The sequence below is a fragment of the Morus notabilis genome, unplaced genomic scaffold (genome assembly GCF_000414095.1).
Source record: "Morus notabilis unplaced genomic scaffold, ASM41409v2 Scaffold2801, whole genome shotgun sequence".
NCBI lineage: Eukaryota > Viridiplantae > Streptophyta > Magnoliopsida > Rosales > Moraceae > Morus > Morus notabilis.
In genome coordinates, this window is record NW_010357275.1 from 32,237 (window position 1) to 51,446 (window position 19,210).

The 19,210-nt window shown below is 30.6% G+C and overlaps 2 protein-coding genes across 2 annotated transcripts; both read right to left on the minus strand.

Moving 5' to 3' along the window:
• Positions 1-9,945: 9,945 nt before the first annotated feature.
• Positions 9,946-10,530, minus strand: LOC21389462 (copper transporter 6). Its single transcript, XM_010089577.2, has one exon. The coding sequence runs from the start codon at positions 10,423-10,425 to the stop codon at positions 9,946-9,948; it is 480 nt and encodes a 159-aa protein (XP_010087879.1). The 5' UTR covers positions 10,426-10,530.
• Positions 10,531-18,615: 8,085 nt separating this feature from the next.
• LOC21389463 (copper transporter 1) lies at positions 18,616-18,924 on the minus strand. Its single transcript, XM_010089578.1, has one exon. It carries the CDS (start codon positions 18,922-18,924, stop codon positions 18,616-18,618), a length of 309 nt encoding a protein of 102 aa, XP_010087880.1.
• Between the last annotated feature and the right edge of the window lie 286 nt (positions 18,925-19,210).

Below are 19,210 nucleotides of genomic sequence, written 5' to 3' on the forward strand. Positions count from 1 at the left end.
CGAGAGAGTTAGGAGGGCGGCGAGAGACTGATTACATTTAGGGATTTAGGGTTACTGTCCAACATCAGGTCGGGTCGGGGAAAAGCAGGTTCAAAATGCCCCCCCTGCACAGTGCGGGTTTGGACTATTTGGATCCGAATTTTTTTTTTAAAAAAAAAAGAAAAACTTGCGCTTTCGGATCGGGTCAGGTCGGGTCAACACGAATTATTCAGGTTCGGGCTCATTTTTTACACCCCTACTACTAATTACAACTTACAAGGACTTATTTTCTTGTTTGAGATTCCTACTTATTTGTGTATGTATATTTGGTTAGCTAATTATTAGAATAGATAGTGAACTGTGATTTTATAAGAAAGTGGCATTATTTAGTATATGATTACTTGGGTATATATGCTCAAAAAAGGAATATCAAAATATTCAGAGTTCGTACAAAAACTCAATCTTTAAAGATTAAAGATCAACAAACAATTATCAAGAACAGTGACATATACATGTAGAGACTTAAATTATGAGCAAAGCAATAGTTTGTAATTTGTATATCAAATGATTTCAGTACAAATAAGCTTGTAAAAGCACCAATACATATATTACAATTATATAAAAACTTTTGCAACAAAAAATAAAAAAATAAAAAAACTAATGTATAAGAAATGTATAATGTTAGCGTACACCCTCAAACCGTGTGCGCGAATTGGGCATTTGTACACTGAAATAGTCTTGAATCGATGTATGAGTTGAAAAATCATATTAAAAATATATAGGATTATTCTCATTGGTGTCTGTAAATTTTAGAGTCATTTTTAGTTTGATCTTTAAATTTTAAAAATTATCACTTCACCCTTTAAACTTTAAATTATTCTTACTTAACCCATTTTTTTGTAATTTCTATTAAAATCAAACAGAAAAAGAGAGGGTTAAGTGTGGTCATGTAATTTTTATTTTTTTAATAAAAATCCAAACAGAATGACTATGTGATTACGTTATTCTTTTTTTTTTATAAAATTATTTTTAACATAAATTGCAACAAATTGGATTAAGTGGAAACAATTTAAAGTTCAATGGGCAAAATGAAAATTTTTAAAGTTTAGAAAGAAAAACTGAGAATGAACCTAAAGTTCAGCAGTATCAGTCATAATAATCCAAATATATATATATATATATACGAGTTCTCAATAATTACGTTTTCATTAATAGTTACTATAAAATATAATAATTTAATCACATGACGTGATAAGAATCAAGTCTTATTAATTAAAATAATTTTTTTTATCAACTATTTAATTTATTATAATCATCAAGTTAATATCTTACCACTAAAATATAATAATACCCTCTATTGATTAAAACGAAATATATATATATATATATATATATATATATATATTGCTGTTGTTAAGAAAGAGGTACGTGATGAACAGACACAAATTTGACTTTAAATACGACTAATTACATCCAAATTTGTTATCAATCTCCGAGGAGCTATAAACTTGTTATTTATAGAATTTATGGTTCATTATATCTCAGAGACAATATGTCAAAAATTTCATTAGTAAGCTCCTTTCGAACGGGGACAAATTACGCGCTAAGAGTAGACTGTAGACATTTTTTTCCCCCTTATATGCCTATAACATCTAATCATAGAGTAAAGTTCTTTAGTTTAATAATATAAATATCTGACTCAAATTGAATTTACATTGAGAAAATAAAGTGTTGGGCAGTGACCACCTAATTAGCCCTTTCCATAGGAGTTTGGACAGCGACTCAATTTTAAGTCATCACGGGGTACCATTGCCTTAAATTTCTTGTGGGGCCATCAATATTGGTCTCTGGTAATTGGGGAAAAACTTTTTACCTTAGGAAAGGTGACAAAGATTCCTAAAGTCAGTAAGTCATGACAAAATCAGTGATTAGGACTTTTTTTAGGTGGGGCCAAAATTTTTTTAGGAGTGACAATTTCTTTTATCATAATTATACTAACGGTTTTTATTTATTAAATTCATGAAAATTCATGATAACATATAAAAACATTAATTTTAACCTATAAAAATGAAAATAATATTTTATACACTTATAAGTAACATTTTTTTCTCAATAAAAGAGCATCAGTTATATTAAATTCACATACCTCAAAATATTAATTTAAGGCAAAGTAATAAAAGATTCACCATCCACACAATAGAAACTCTAGAGCCTTAATGAAGGCATTCCAATTCGCTCTAACTAAAGCCAGTACAATCCTTTAATCAACAATAAGAATAAAGAGGTGCTAAAACGACAAAATTTAAATGGATTGCCATGCTATGTATCCTAAATGAAAAAGGATCACAAAATCGTCCCTAAATAAAAAAATGTTTTCAAAGAGAATTCATAATATGAAGTTTGATTAGAGTTTGTGCTTTTTACCTCTAATAATCCGAGAAATAACATAAGATTTGAAAAAATTTCTCAAGATAAGTCTAGTTGGAGAGTTTGTGCATTTTCTCACGAGCCAAACAAAGGAGGAGAGAGAGTGAAAAAACGAGAAAGGTGAAGAGGAGAATGATGAAATAATTTTTTTTTTTTTTTAGTGGGGAGATAGATTTTTGAAAAACATGAATTTTTTGTTTTTTAAATTGTTAAGATTTGACAACAATTTAAAAAAAAAAAAAAAAAAAAAACAAATATGGTTATCCTGTTTTTTTTTTTTTTGTTTAAAAAAAAACGATTTAATTAAACAATACCTAAGCACTCTAATATTTTTTTTTTTAAATTAGCGCTTAGTCAGGGGCAATGGCCACCCACAGCCCCCCAGGCCCTCCGTCATTGGACAAAATGTTTATGAAAGTTGCATTGGCCTCCATTAATGGTGCTTGATAGTTGCTACAATATCTTTTAAACTTGATGTTTTGCTTATCTCAATCTCAATAATAACAATAATAATAAAATAAATAAAGGAAATATTTAGGTTTTGCCTCTTCAGTCCTTTAAATAGTTAAAATGAAATTAATTAAAATAAGAATTGAGGAGTTGACTTGTACTCTTAATTTGTTATTTTCAGTACCCATAATTAGATTAAAAAAAAAAAAAAAAACGAAAGAAGATGAACTTAAAAATGTCAATATTTATATTCCCCACGTACTTTTCATGTACATATCGATATCCATTAATTTAAGTCGATACCATTATTCATACAAATAAAAAATGAGTTGACGTCACCATTTTATGCTATTTTCAGTGCCATTCTTTGGTGGTGGTCATGCTAACTGATTGTGATCTCATTGTGTTAAAACATTACGTGGAACAGCTGTTCTTATGCATATTTTAATAACTCACTCAGCCATTGCAATCTACAAAATTACAACCACATGTTCAAAAATAAACACACGTTAATTACCTCCTCTTTTCACAAATTAAGAAAAAAAAAATACAGGAAAAGAACAAATTTAGGTCATAAATGATATAATCTTAGAATATAGATTATAAACAAATAAATATACAAATACTTGACAATATGTCTTTACCATAGAAATTATTTATTTTGGAAAATGAAGTTGTCGTTATATTGTCTTGAACAGCATGCGCACATATTTTTCTCCCTGCATGTTGTTTTTATCTGCAAACAATATGCATGTCAAGTTATCCTTATAATGTGATTTATTCCCTGGAAAAACAAACGACATCTTGTATATATCCTTCATTTTGCAAAAATAAACATGTCGTTTTGTTGCCCGATACTGATAAATTTTTATTTGTAATTAGTTTGGTTTGATCAGTTAAAAGTCTCTCTCTCTAAATATTGGTTTGATTAGAAGATTTAGAAATTTCAAACCACTGATCGAATAGAAAAAATTAATCATCTAGATATATATAAAGTTAGAAGAAACAATAGTTATAAGCAAATAAATAAATAAAGGCCTTTAATTCAAGAGACTAACTCGAATACAGGGTTTGGGATCAATTGTTCTCACGGTAAATCAAAACGAAACCATTGCTCCTAGCTAGTTGATTAACAAATGCATGTCATAATTAAGTTACCTTTTCGGCCTTAGTTAATTTGTCTATGCATGACAAGTTTTTTTATAATCACTTATATGGAAAGTTTTTGACAGGAAAACAGGGTTGTTTGTTTATAACTTGAAAAGGTTTTTTTTTTTTTTTTTTTTCCTTCTCCTAAAAATGAGCTTGAAATGCGGTAGATCCCTATCTACACCACACGCCCATTCATTGCAATAGGGTGTGAGACCTTCTCTCTCTCAATGCAGGGATGAGAAAGTTTCTTAATCCTAGTAAAACTTTACTGCAATAAATAATGGCGATCCATTAATGTAGAATTGAATCTTTTTTTAATCTCCATTTAGAACTCTCAAGCACCCTCCTTTCAAATATAGTTGTTCATAACTAAGGGAAATTAAAAGGTGAATTAAGATTCATATTCTTGAAGCATTTAATAGTTCAAAGAAGATTCAATGGCGCCTACACGCACTAATTGACTAATTGATTCAAGGAAAAAGAAAATATCAAGGAAGACCAAAAAGTTAAGAAATGATACTTTGATGATCCAGAAATACAATGCAGCATAATTATTTTATATAATATCATAAGATCGATTCATTTAATACAAGACTACTGATTCTAAAGAGAACATTATTTTGCAAGAGCATGTAAAGGGTAAAATAAACTCGAGTATCAGATTATTTAAATATAAAATAAACGTAAACTTTTGAGACATTACATTTAACATTTGATCTTGTGATATTGAAATCCAAATCCTTAAATGCGCCCCCATCCCCGACGAGCCCCCGCAACCCAAGCGAGATCCACCCTTGAGCGATGGAGACACTCCTACCCCCAACTAGATGTGCCCCTGCAAGCGCGTTCACTAATGACAAGATCCGCTCCCCCAGCGCGCCCAAGATCCACCCGTGTCTGGAGTACTCCCCTGGCGTGTTGGCCTCAGACCCAAACTAAGACCTCATGGCTTAGAAGAGAGAGATGAGAGAGAGAATTTTATTTTAAATATTTTAATTTTTTTTTTTTTAGTTTCATATTTGATTTTAATAATTATAATTTTGAGCTTAAGTTTAGTTTTTTTAAGAGGAAACTTAAGTTAAAATTAAAATTTAAACTTTAAATTTCAGTGAAATTATCTAAATGCCTCTAAAAACAGGACTCTTGCCTCTTGTACACGTTTATTTTCGCTTAAAAATTTAAGGGAATGAACAAAGTTGATACAATTTCGAAGACGGCGAGAGCGGAACGAATGATATAAATTAAAATTTGGGGAGCATGTTGTTACAGTGCCAAAAATTACGTGGAATTTATAAAATTTATCTTATATATAACTGCAGACATTAAAGGGGGAAATAAAAACTAAGTACTGGATTACAAGTTCCAGTCTCTCTCTGCCTGATGATATAAAGCGTGAAATACACATTTTATCAACAACAATCAGCTAAACATTATAATAATCAGTACATGATCCTACGTTATCCAAATCGATGTATACAGCAAAGACATTATAATTTTGATTTGCAATGAAATTTATCAAAGTAAAACAAGGGGAAAGAAACTGTGGACTATGGACTCTGGAGGCCCAGTAAGTACTTGCCGGATCGCGGGCCGGGCCAACCCGAGAAGAGTATCTCGCCGTTTTTGCCCGGAGAAAGAGAGAAATAGGCAAAGACTTGTGATGAATTAAAATTAATAGACCAATAGTTTACATAAGTTAATAAATAGATCAAATTATTATTTTCGTCCATAACTTGTCTAGTATAAACCATAACTTGACAAGTTATTGTCCATAACTTATCTGGTTATGAACTATAACTTGACAAGTTTGTCCATAACTTATCTGGTTATGAACCATAACTTGACAAGTTATGACCTATTAATTTCTATAACTAAAAATTGGACTATATACTTTCTTAAGCTTTTCATATTGGCCTATTTCCTACTATTTCTGAAATGTAATTTGCATCGTTGCCATCATCGTCGTTTTGGTGTGGTTCATGTCGTTTGTGATCATTGAAGAGGTGTTCATTTTTTTCCTTCAATGGCTGCTAGGGATTCTGCCGTGCAAGATTTCAATTTCGTACCCAAAGGATGCATATATAATTAACACGTGGAAACAAGGTTTTGTTTTCTTCTTCCCTAATTATATTACCAAAAAAAAAATTCTTTAAAGTGAACAGAAAACACAGGAAATTAATGATGTTTCTAGGTATTTTGTTGTTGCAAGGCATACTGAAATTTGAAGATTAGTGTGAGTGCATCCTAATTTCTATGTTCTGTCAGTGTGTAGATTCCAATTATTTGAATTTGTTACCATAATTAATAGAGAATATTCCTTCTACGAAGAAATAAACAAGATTTAATTACGTATACTTCTAATAAGCTTCTCAATATTTTTCTTTCTTTCTCTTGCTCGTAGATATAAAATTCTTTGACTTTTTTTTATGGAAAAAATTATTGTTCAAACAACCTGCAGGACTAATTCTATTAGGTCATGCTGCTAAAAAATATCAATTAAAATCTTTTTTTTCGCTATTTATTTATTTATTTTCCTTTACTGAAGAATGAATTTTTGAAACAACATGGAGCGTTGTTTTTTTTCCCCTAGCTACTATGATGGTAAGTTTGCATCCATACATATATATATATATATGTATGCATATATACATACATATATATGTATGCATATATACATACATATATGTATGTATGTATATATATAGACACACACGCACACAAATTTTCGAACAAGATATACAAAAATGTCTCGTATAAACTATAGGTTCTATTGGTAAACTTCAACAATACGCGTTAAGTTACAGAAAACTCTAATTCTCCCCACGCAACTGTTAAGCCTACGCTTTAATTGGTGTCCTTAATTTCTGTAATTTGGGAAGTTATCTATATGGAATGGAATAACATATATGCCACCTAAAATTTTGACCAAAATTAAACCCTATTGTGGAAAGCCAGCTAATACTTTCAACTTTTCATGATTTGAATTTGTTCATTTTGCTAATTTTGCTTGCCTCTCATTTAGCATGCTCATTGATCACATGATATCTTACCATCTTTACATAGAAGATTGTTTCAAAAATTAATGGCTTAGCGCCCTTTCCATTAATGATAACAACTGATAAATATATACATTACAAGGGAATTCAAAGTTCAAGTAATCAGTCGCTTAATTTCCTAAATATACATACTAAATAAATCAAATTTCAGCCCTAATTACATTTTACTATTTACTTAATTTAGTTTCATAAGTCTGCTATATACTACATTCTCCCAATAACTAATTACAAATTCAAATTTAAAATAAAATAAAACTAACTTCCTCTAATACTATAATCTACATGGCACGTCAGCAGATACAAAAGAAATCATTAGGGGATGATCAAACATGCAATCACAAAAAATGTTACTATATTCCTTGGATTTTTCTCTTTTAAATTTGCAGCTGGCATGCATTGGTTTTACTTTCAGACCTTTATTTACTTCCCGTCTGTGGTTAAAATAAACATATTGTACTGAGTTTTTAAATTATATTATGTGAACAATAAATTCCCTTTCAACAAAAAAAAAAAAAAAAATTGTAGTATGAGAAAAGATGATCAATGCGCCATTAGAAGTCTACAATAACCGAGCAATTCTGCCCATCAATCAAAGAAACCCCATCTCGAATCAACATCTAGTTGGGAAACCGCCAAGTTCATTCTTTTGGAGTAAATTAGGATTGTGGTCTTGGTCCATTCCAAACGTTGGTTTGGTCAATAAGATGGTTTTAGTGGTCCAAGTGATTTTAAAAAAAAAAATAATTTTCTCGATTCTGTGGCCTTTTTATTTTATTTTTATTGTCTTTTTAAGTTATTTAAAGGTTGAAAACTTTAAAGAAAATGTATGTTAGTGTTATAATATTTCATATTTCTCATACGCAAGGTTCAAATAAAAGTTAAATACAAGTCAAAGCAAAAACTTTACATGATTAAGAACAATAACATGTTATCCAAATTTTAAATCCCACAAGACATAAATAATCAAACCAAAGTTAAAGTTACGTAAAGTCATACAAAACTCAATCTTTTTGAATTTATATATTAATTATAACGTCTCCTTCATGCACAACACACCTTTCGAATCCCACATCCTCACAAAAAGAACTCCAACTTTAAAACTGATAATACTCACTTATGTTGGGTATACGAGACCATTAATCGACGAGAAAAACTTGGATTGTTAATGTGCGAACAATAAATTTAGACCCTTCATAATTATACCGATAGAACCAATTGATTCTTTCTATAAGTTTTGGGTGGGGCCGTGTGGACTAGACTGGTCAGTCCTGTGAATTTCGACCATTTCGCACAGTCGTCCTATGGATTTAAGGATGTATATAGTAGACCTCAACTTGAAGAACTCGACGTATATTCAAGATTCTGATAGGCAAAAGCATAAAGATAGACATTTAGGGCCTCGTTTGTTTTATCAATTTAAGTTTTTAATTTTAATTTTATTACAGTTAAAAATTCTATTAAAAAGTTATATTTAATTTTTTCTGCTACTGAAAAACTCTCACATAAAATTACATTTCAACTCGAATTAAAAACTCAAATCTGATTCAACTAGTACAAAACTACAAATATCTTCTACAAGCTTCTATTAGCCAAAGAAAAAAAAAAAAAAAACAATTTTGAAGTCTTGAATGTTCACTTCGCATTTACAGCCACAAAGAGGTTCTTAACCGTGCTTTTTCCTATCCCTTATCAGGTTCCTCCAACAATATTATATATATATATATATATATATATATTATGTTTGATAAATTAAAATTGAACTTAAAATGCTATGCCAATTAAAAGAACATACCATAGCAATTAATTTAACATGATATTATTAATTTTGAGGAGATGAAAAATAAACATCCGCTGGATCCCTCAAACCAGCAACTGCTAAAAAAATGAATGATATATTCATATATGACCCCGTTCGTTTTTTAGTTGTAAAATATATAGTAGAAAATCTCTCTTTATTTCCTGTTTACTTTTCCCCTTAATTTTTCTAATCCGATATGCTGATGAGAATCAGTCCATTCTTGGATCTTCATAACAAAAAAAAAAAAAAAAAAAAAAAAAAAAAAAGCAAATCTAATTTTATATTAAAGTTTAATTGGCTGAAGTTAAATGAGGGATGTGAGTTGTTAGTAAGAAGGTGTGATACCTATTTAGTTATGTGTCGTTCTTTTATAGTCGTTTTCTTCTTAAGTTAAAATATAAAGGTAGAGAATGCAGAAAATCCTACTAGCAATACTCAAATTTGAACCATTGCATCGTATTATTTGGATCGTATCAGACAAAAGGTACGGTGAATCAACAAAATGTGAAAACGATTTGATGGTTAAAAATATTTTAATTACAAGGTATTTTTCAAATGTTACTACATAATTCTCTGTTTTCTTTTGTATATGAACAATCTTTGTTTCCTTTTGCTTGTAATTGTGGGTAAGCACATCTATCGAGTCCTAGTACAGTCACACGACTTCAAAATACACCCTTTGAGCAATATCAATGCTTGCAAAAGAAAAATAAGACCAAACGACAAGCATTCTTGGATCTTCATAAAAAAAAAAAAAAAAAAAAAAAAGAAGAAGAAGCGAAATTCGCACTTATAATTCCATTTTAGGGTTTCACTAACATATAGAGTAGGATCAGATCTCATGACTATTTATTCATTCAAAAACACCAAAAAAAAATTAAGAGAAATTATAAGACCCGTTCTTTCACTCATTTAAATTTAAAATTCAAATTTTAATACATTAAAAAATTTTTAAAAATAATAATATTTAATTTTTTTATTATAATAAAAATTTTTTACATAAAATTATATTTTAATTTAAATTAAAAATTTAAATCGATGATCATTTCCCAATATCTAATAACATCAAAAATCCATTAATTTTCAACAAGTACTCATCGGCGGAAGATCAGTGCCCACTTTGTCCCCGTCCCCTCTCTTGAAAACTGCGCTTCCGAAGACCAAGAACCCGACGGCGTGGCCGGCGACGACGACCAAGAAAACGCCGGCGTTGAACGACATGACGGCCAACATGACCAAATAAGCCAAGCCGAGCCTGAGGGCGTGCAGGAGGGTCTGGAGCAGACCGGCCCTGACCCGGGAGGCCGAACCGGCCGCCGGCTTGATGAACCGGCAGTGGGAGAGCCACTCGACGAGGACGGCGAGAACGAAGACGAAGATGAGAGCCAGCACGTACATGCCGGTTCTCGTGCCGGGCCAACCGGAGAAGAGAATCTCGGAGTTTGAGCCCCAGAAGAAGGTCATGTGCATCATCATATTGTGATCATTATGCATGCTATGGTTGCTCATGGATGATGATGATGATGGTGGTGGTGGTGGCGGTGTCATGTCCATTCCATCCATGGCTGCTTCTTCTTCTCCTCCTCCTTCTTCTTCTCCTTCTTCTCTCTCTCTCTCTCTCTCTCTCTCTCTATAGAGATATCTGAGAGATGTTTAAGGGTGTTTGGTTTCTTTGGACGGGTGTATGAAGATATGAAGGTGTATGTGGTCAGTATTTATGAGAGCTATAAAGGCTGCTGTCAAGTTGGTTTGTTTAATTTCTATTTTTTCTTGTTAAAAAAAAAGTAATTCTAGTAAATTACACACATAGAAGGGTCAAAATAAGTGATTTATGACAAAATACGTCCTCAAATAATTATTTAAATATTTTGAATAACAGTTAGGGCTGACAATCCGAATAATGATACGCAATACGACTTAAAATCCACACAAAATTAGTAGATTTGGGTTTATTATAAATGAATTTAGATCATAATCAGGTTGACACGATTAATAAATAAGTTGAGTTAGAGTTGATCTCCTAACATGAGGTGATACGATTAACTATATTGTCATCTGCAATCTAATAATATATGATATAACATGAAAGTTTATATGATATATTAAATATAAATAATGTGAATTTTAATATTTATAGGTAAAATTCATTTATTTTTCTTAAAGAAAAAGATAAATTGACCAATAAACATGTTAAACATGTCTTGACCGTGTTAAATAAGTCATTATTATATTAATTATTTATTTAATATATTAATTTAAATGGATTATACAAGTTGATATGATTAATACGATTAATAAATAGATCGTGGTTGAGTTGATATTTTTGACACGTTTAATAAATATATCGTGTTTAAATTGATATTTTTTAACACGATTAATAAACAGATTGACACGAATATGATCCATGAATTGACACCCTTAATTACAGTGTTTTAGTCGTTCGATACAATCGGAGACGGGCATGAAGCATGCTGGGTTCTCTCACTGTATATTTCAATATAAAAATATGTAGACCTTTTTTTTTTCCTTGTTATTTTTGTCAATGTTTGTAATAAGTCAATGTCAAAACTCAATTAAGAGAGGTATTAATTGAAACATTTTATAGTACATTTGATAGTCGGATAAGGGAATTGGCAGTACAGAAAGGGTTATGTGCAGTACACACTACAAGGCAAGTGTGGGAAAGAATTTTTTTTAAAATATCAGATATCCATCTGGATAACAACAATTTTTGTGATCCTCAAAAAGAGAAAAAAAAACCTGTTTAACTGAAATACAATAACTTATTCTGTAATTTTAAATACAAAACTCTATTCTGTATTTTTTTAGAATACTGTATTTCTTTAAAAAGATAAAATTAGCATCTAATAAATCATACATTTAATTTCTTTGATGTGATTTAGTTGAAATTAATTGGAGGAAAGGACACTGTCATCCTTAAAAAATATGACGGTTTTTTAATTATCAAATCGCAAAATCGGTAATTTTCATATCTTTAACTTTTTTTATATTTAAAAATAATTTTTTATTTTTTAAAAAAAAAATTAAATTGTGTCGATGGTCGATGAAATTATTGTCCTCAAACTCAAACTCGTTATTTCTTCTATTTAGGGTAAAAAAGTATTTTCAAACAACTAATTTTTTTTTTGTGTGCTTAGAAATAGTATGAGAAGGTAAAATAGCATTCGTGTTTTGTGTATTTCAATTGAATACATAATTTTTTTTTTTTTTTTTACTATTATCTAAAAGATCTTATATTGGATTTTTAAATCGTTGAGTCCAGACATTATAGTTGTGGAATGAAATTTCTTCTTTTCCCTTTTCTTGAAAACTTTATGGTAGGGCACATCAAACCAGTAAACCAAATTAAAAATTATGCATCTTATGATAAAAAAGTATTTACGTTCTTGATGGATCAGATTACTAAAATTCAACCAAATGACTAAAATAAAAATTATGCCCCCACTACTGATAAGGCAAGACAACATGTCTTATTACTTCATAATTTTCTCTTTTTCTTTAAAAAAACGTATTTTTTTTTATAAAGTCCAGAAAAAAGTACGTACTTTTTTTGAAAGAAAAAAAAAAGTCATTGTACTTACTATGTTTCAGTACACATCTAATACTTGTTAGATGTCATTGTAGTTATTGTACGCATAACGCAATGCATTGCATAAGAACTCTATAGCTGAAATTAATTGTAGTGGGCCGGCTTGGAGCCGGCAGATCTGGCTTCTATGTCATGGTGGTTGGTATGGTGCCAGCATATCTATCCGTCCGTGTGGCTGAGTCCATATTTTATAGTATTTATTTGGTTTTAAATTTTAATAAAGACGTTGATGTTTTCACCGTTTCGTGTTAGAGTATTTACGTTGTTGTGTTGGTTTTTTATTATAACAACGCATGTGGTCTCCACATCTTCTGGTGTTATCATTGTATTTACTCCGCAAATTATGATTCTTTGCGGTATTGTGATAGGCTTACGTGCTTTTGGTCTTTCGACTTCAATCAATCAAAGTTATCTATGGCCTTTTACGGTGTTTATGGGGCGTTTGAAGAGCTAAATGTATGCTCAATTCACTATGTGCCTCTTTAATTCCTTTTGTTGAAACTGCTATATTTATTACACCTTTAATCGTTTGATTTAGACTTATGTGGTTGAGGTTGAGTCGCTAAATGCGTTTTGTCCTTCCAATAGAAGTATAGAAAACGCCATTTGATAGCCAGTTCTACATCAAGCTGATATATAAATAAACAAATTCATGTCATTAATATCGCATAATGAGAAGTCAACACGCCATCTTTAACTGAAAACTAAGTTCCCAAAACAGCAAAGCCTAATATTAATTATTGTGGCCATGGTTTCTCAGGAAAAAAAAAATCCGAAACATCATATTTGGTGGAGTACGAAAATTGCAGGATACATCCAATTGCAAATGGAAATCCCGTAATGGTGCCGGTAACGTCACTCAAACTTTTTAGAAGGTCTTTCATTTTTTTTTTTTTTTTGAGAGAGATAATATATATTTTTTGAAGGAATAATATTTTCTATTTATAACAATTAACAAATGAGAGTATTTAGCAAAAAAAAATTAACAAATGAGAGTGTTTAAGAGACAACAAAGGTTTACCACTAGTTTTTTTTTTGCTCTACGGGAGCGAAGTAAGCTAATAGCACTTCTAATATTGACATTAATGTTAAATTCACATAAAAAGACTTCAAAGCGTACAAATAGATATAATATTTGAAATACCATTATGTTAATTCAATAATAGTATATAAAATATAGCAACATACTAAATATAGCGTCTTCACGTCTTCTTCTAATTAAATATAAGTTAACATTGATAGTAAATTAAGTAATGTGACAAGTTCTTTGGCTTTTGGCGTTTGGCCGTGTCGAAATAATTCGTTTTCTTTTATGACGGAATCCTCCACTTTTTTCTTTCCTATATATATGTCAGTTTTCTTTTTTCGTTGAGGGGTTAAAGATAAAAAGTAAAATAAAAAAAAAAACAGCATATTACTTGCTTTAATATAATGTCAGTATTTACTGATTATATGTGCATTTTTTTTATCTTCAATTAAGAAAAAGTATAATTTTTAGTGTTTTCAAGATGAATAATGTTAGGGATACTGTGGAGGTCGGAATAATTTTGTGTTTTCATATTTATTTAAAGGGTTAATAACCGCTCTCAGATGACGAACAATCGTATTAGCGAATCAATTTGAATCGATTAAAATTGATTAAACGTAAACAAGTGAACATAAAATATAAAAAAATAAATGAATATACGAATTCATAATAATTTATCTTTAATATAAAGACTACACCACTGTAGAATTTCGAGATTTCACTATATTTTGTAAAAAATACAATCACAATAAGAGTGAAGAAGAAGAAGAATAAGAAGAAAAAGAAAGAATCTAGAGATAGAATCTAGAAAAAGGAGAATGCGAAGAATGAGGTATAACTTTAATAATTCCACATCCAATTCGTGATTTTCATTCTCTTTTTATAAGAGATTAGTTTATTTTTTCTTTAATTTTTTTCACGGGACCCACCTCAATTTTTCATAATTGGCAGATTGATTCTTATTTATTTATTTATTTATTTTATTTTATTTATTTATTTTTTGCAATCAGCTCAACTTGAAAATCTGTTGTATTGCTGGTCCACTTGATGTGTTAAATTTTTGACAGATTTTTGTCACGTGAGAAGCACCTGACTTTAAAAATGAGGGTATAACATGTCTTTTTGATCAAATTAGTATTAAAAAAAACAAAAGAAAAAACAGAAGAAAACAAAAGAAAACAAAAATGAGAAAATAAAACTGTGTTTGGAATTGATTTTATTTTTATTTTTTATATTTTTAAAAAAAAATAAAAATATTTTTAAAATAATGTTTGGTGTGATTTTTTAATTTAATATAAAATGAGAAAGAAATAAAAAATAATTTTTAATTATTTTTTAATTTTAATTTTTTTTTTTTTTTTGAGAAAAAAAATAGAGAAATTAATGAGTTTTTTTACACTAAAAATAACCGTCGCGCTCCAACCTCGTCTGATGCCGCCGTCCCAACGGATCTTGACGCCGCAACGCCATTCCCGCCGGATGACGTCATCGTAACAACGAATAACCCACTTCCCCGCCTCTGCTAGATCCCCGAGCGAAATCTCCGGCGTGGCAGCACCGTCCTCGCTAGATGACGCCGTCGCAACAGCCCACTATCCCGCCCCAGCTAGATTTCCGACATCGCAGCCGTCCCTTCCGGATGACTGCGCAGATCCCCGCCAAATCGTCGATATCGCAGCAGCCCTCTTTTTTCTTCAATCCTTATTTAGGGTATTTGAATTTTATTGCTTATTAAAAATGCTTACCATCTCATAGAAGTAAAAAAAATTTAGTTTGGCCAATAATCTCCCTACTTTATGATTTATGTTTGGACTTTGGAGATTGAACAAATCTCATAGTTTTAATTTCAAATCTATGGAGCTCGACTGGATCTCTCCTTGGTTTTTTTTTTTCTTTTTTTTTTTGAATGGATCTCTTCTTGGTTATTGTTCGGATTTGTGGTTGAGGAGGGAGAGTGTAAAGGAGATAAGACTCACGTTTTTCTTTTGTTTTTTTGTTTTTATTTTTTGGCTGTCTAAACTTCCTTGTCCATGGCTGGATCCGATGGAGTTTGAGATCTCCATTTTCAGATCCACGGATGGATCACCATCGTTGCATGACAATACTGTTTTTCAGTTATTTTTGGCTTGAAGGGGTGAGGGACGAACTGGGTTTGTTTTGGAATTGGGTTTTTGAGATTGATGAGCTTTGGATGGTAAGAAACCATAAACCGGGTTTCTTTCTTTCTCGTTGTTTTTTTCTTTAAAAAAATTGCTTTCTTTTTTCCAAAGGGACCATGAATGCCCCTGGTAAGTGATGCACGTGAGGAGCACGTTACTATTTCGTCCAATTTTTTAACACCGTTTTTCAATTAGACAAGTAATTCAACAGATTTTCAAGTTGCAGGAACCGATTGCAAAATATATATATATATATTAATAGGGCCGGCAATATGGGTCATGACACGACAACACGACTCAAAAATGACACAAATTTTACAGGTTAGGGTTGAGAAAAAAGAGGTTCGAGTCAGAATTTGGTCGACTTGAAATTGACACAAAAAACACGGGTCAATTTTGGGTTGGACCCGCCTAACCCGAACACGATACGAAACTCGTAAAAACTAAAAAATACATATATTTTTCATTTCATATTTTAAATTTTATTATGAACTTGTGATATCATGATAGTTATACTCAAAATCTTATACTATTATTTGCTTAATTTCAATGGATGTTATTGTAATTTAGTGGGTTATGAATTTTAAGTTATTTCTAATATGTAAAAAAGTAAATAAAAGTATACAATTTTCGTGTCAATTTTGGATTCACGAGTCAATTTTGTATCACGGGTCATTTTCAGGTCGTATTAACTCGTAAAGTGGTCGTGTCGTGTTCGTGTTACGGTTTTTAAAAAATTTCGTGTCACGGATCGTGTTCAGGTTGACTACAAATTTTAAAAAAATAATCAAAATATGATAAAAATACGACACGTGACACAAATTGTCATTAAAAACCAATTTATTAATTGCGAAAAGTTGAGGAGAATTTCATGCAAAGAAGTCTTTCTTTTGAGTTGACTTTTCATTTCTTTGTTTCTTTATTTGATTTGTGGTTACTTTTTTCTTCTTTATTAATTGGATTCGTACTTTCAACGTAGGATCCGGCTGGATTAAGCTTCATGGTCTCTAAGGGATCTTTCTTTACCGTTTTATCCACGGTAGTCCTTATGGATTTCATATAGTCGTGTCGATCGTCTTGAGTCGATCATCTCTTTAGTTAATTTTAGTTAATTTTCTTCTTGAAATTCTATTTATGTGCGTGTCTCTGATTGTGGTGTTAATTTTGACCGTAATATATACCAATTTAAATTTTAACTCTTGTGTATTAATTAATGTGACATATGAGTTGTCATTTTTTTATTGATAGATAAAATTTCTTATTATTAATTGACTTAGTAATGTTTTAAACACTCATTAATATAAAAATAACAACTCGTATATTACGTTAGTTGATATATAAAAATTAAAATTTGAGTTGGTATCTTAGTATTAATCTTTTAAGATTATTATCATTACCTATAATTCACTTCTATTTAAGTACTTCAGTTTCTTCTTTCTTTCTTTTTGTTTTGTTGAAAGTACTTTAGTTCTCGTTTATTTATTGTTTCCAATATCCTCGTCATCATTTTCTTTGAAGGGAAATGTCATGTTGTTTTCGTAAACACTGTTTTTTTCCCCAACAAAATACAACTTCATTTCGCAAGAAACGACATGTTAAGCAGAGATAGACATAGAAAGCAGTATATCGTTTTCTAGTGTCGTTTCTTCCTTTCTTTTAAAACGTAAAACGACGTTTTTTAATCACAGAATGGCAGTTTGTTTGATATCGTTTTCTTTTGACGAAGAAAGAGCCACTTGACGGCCAACATGCTACATGGACTTTAAAGTTTATTATTCGACAAAAAAGGAAAGAAAAACGGAGAAAAAAAAAACACATGGAATCTAAAGCCAATAGTTGTTTTTGCTTTACTACGTGTCGTTTTCTCGTTGCTAATTGCTAAATGCTGTGACTAAGCGACGTGTCGTTTTTATGGTATGGACATAGAATTTCGTTTGAGAAAATTGTTCTAACTTATGACTTTTTTTTATTAATACCCTTTTGACTAATATAGTATTTAACTAATTAAAAATAAGTGATAAAAATTTAGATCTGTACACTTTAAAAAATATTTGTCTCTTTTTCTATTTCTATTCCCCTCATTATCGTTGTCTGACGTTAAAGAGCACTCTAACAAAACTCAAACAAGAGAAACACAATCAATATAAATGAGGTCCTCCTTTTAGGATTATAAGGTCCTGTTTGGTTTATATATTTAAACTCATGATTTTCATTTTTATACAGCATTTTTCATGTAACAAAGAATTTGAATTTAAAAATTTATTCACTTACAAAGTTTCTCCTAATAAATCGAAATCACCGACTTAAATGTGTGAACCAAACATTAAATATACTTCAATAGACATCCCGCAAAACTATCACTGGGCTGCTAAAGATGGTTCTTTGGAGGGCCTCATATAATAATCATCCACATGCAAGTACTCATTGAATTATAGGTGTTGACACAAAATACCAACTGAATTTTAAATTTTAGCTTTTTACCTGAATTTCTCTAACTCTTGCCAAATTTCCCCTTTTATTAAATTTTTACTCCCATTATTACAGTTGGGCGCCATTTATAAGCCCCTAAAGGTCCTTAGGTCAAGCAAATTAACGAGAAAGTTAGGTATAATAAAAATATATGATAACTCCTGCTCGGTAATTGTAATTTTATGTGACTGCATGAGAATGAGCTAACAGAGTAATTATTTATTAAATTATTTAAACGACACTTATTATTTATGTAATACGTGTTATTTATATTAAAAATCTGTTAATTTTTGTATTTTACATGACATTGTTCATCAAGAGTTTAATAAGGGGATAATTTGCAAGAACTACTGAAATTAGGGGAGAAAAAACGGTTCTCTGTTATTACATAGAATGATTAAAAATAAATAGCAATGTATTGTCACTTTCATTTTTCAAAATTATGACACAAATCTCCATTCTTATTATTATTTTTTTAACAAGTTACCTCAGCAATTCAAAGGAGGAAGATCAGGCACAATCTTTGATCTTCTAAACATCTGATTCCCAAAAACCAAGAACCCAACAGAATATCCAGCAATGGCAGCAAGCAAAATGCATGAATTAAAAGACATAACTTCAAGCATGACCAAATAAGCCAATCCGACCCTGACCCCGTACATAAAAGTTTGTAAAAGTCCAGCTTTGACATTATTGTCCGAGCTCAGCCTGGCGTGAGAAATCCACTCTATCGCCAAACACAGTGAAAACACATACGTCAAGGCTAATACGCTCGATACAATGCTTTGGCTTTCCATTTTTGGTGCTCGTATATGATATATCTAATACACCTATTGATTCTCTATAGATCAAAAGCCAAGGCCTAATGGTAGTTTACTCTTTAAGGAGGAGAGGTTTGTACTAATTAGATTTGCATTCCTGTACTGCAAGTAGTACTACTCTCTATGTTGCTTAACTTTTTGAGTTCGGTGGTGTACTAGTTTTTTCATCACTACAGACAAGACTTTGTAACAAATGGCCCTCTATGATAGTTGAATATACATCTCTGAGCCTTTTTTTTTTTTTTTTTTTTTTTTTTTTTTT

Coding starts and splice junctions, on each gene's coding strand:
- LOC21389462 (XM_010089577.2), bottom strand. CDS start 10,425: ATGGATGGAATGGACATGACACCGCCACCACCACCACCATCATCATCA.
- LOC21389463 (XM_010089578.1), bottom strand. CDS start 18,924: ATGGAAAGCCAAAGCATTGTATCGAGCGTATTAGCCTTGACGTATGTG.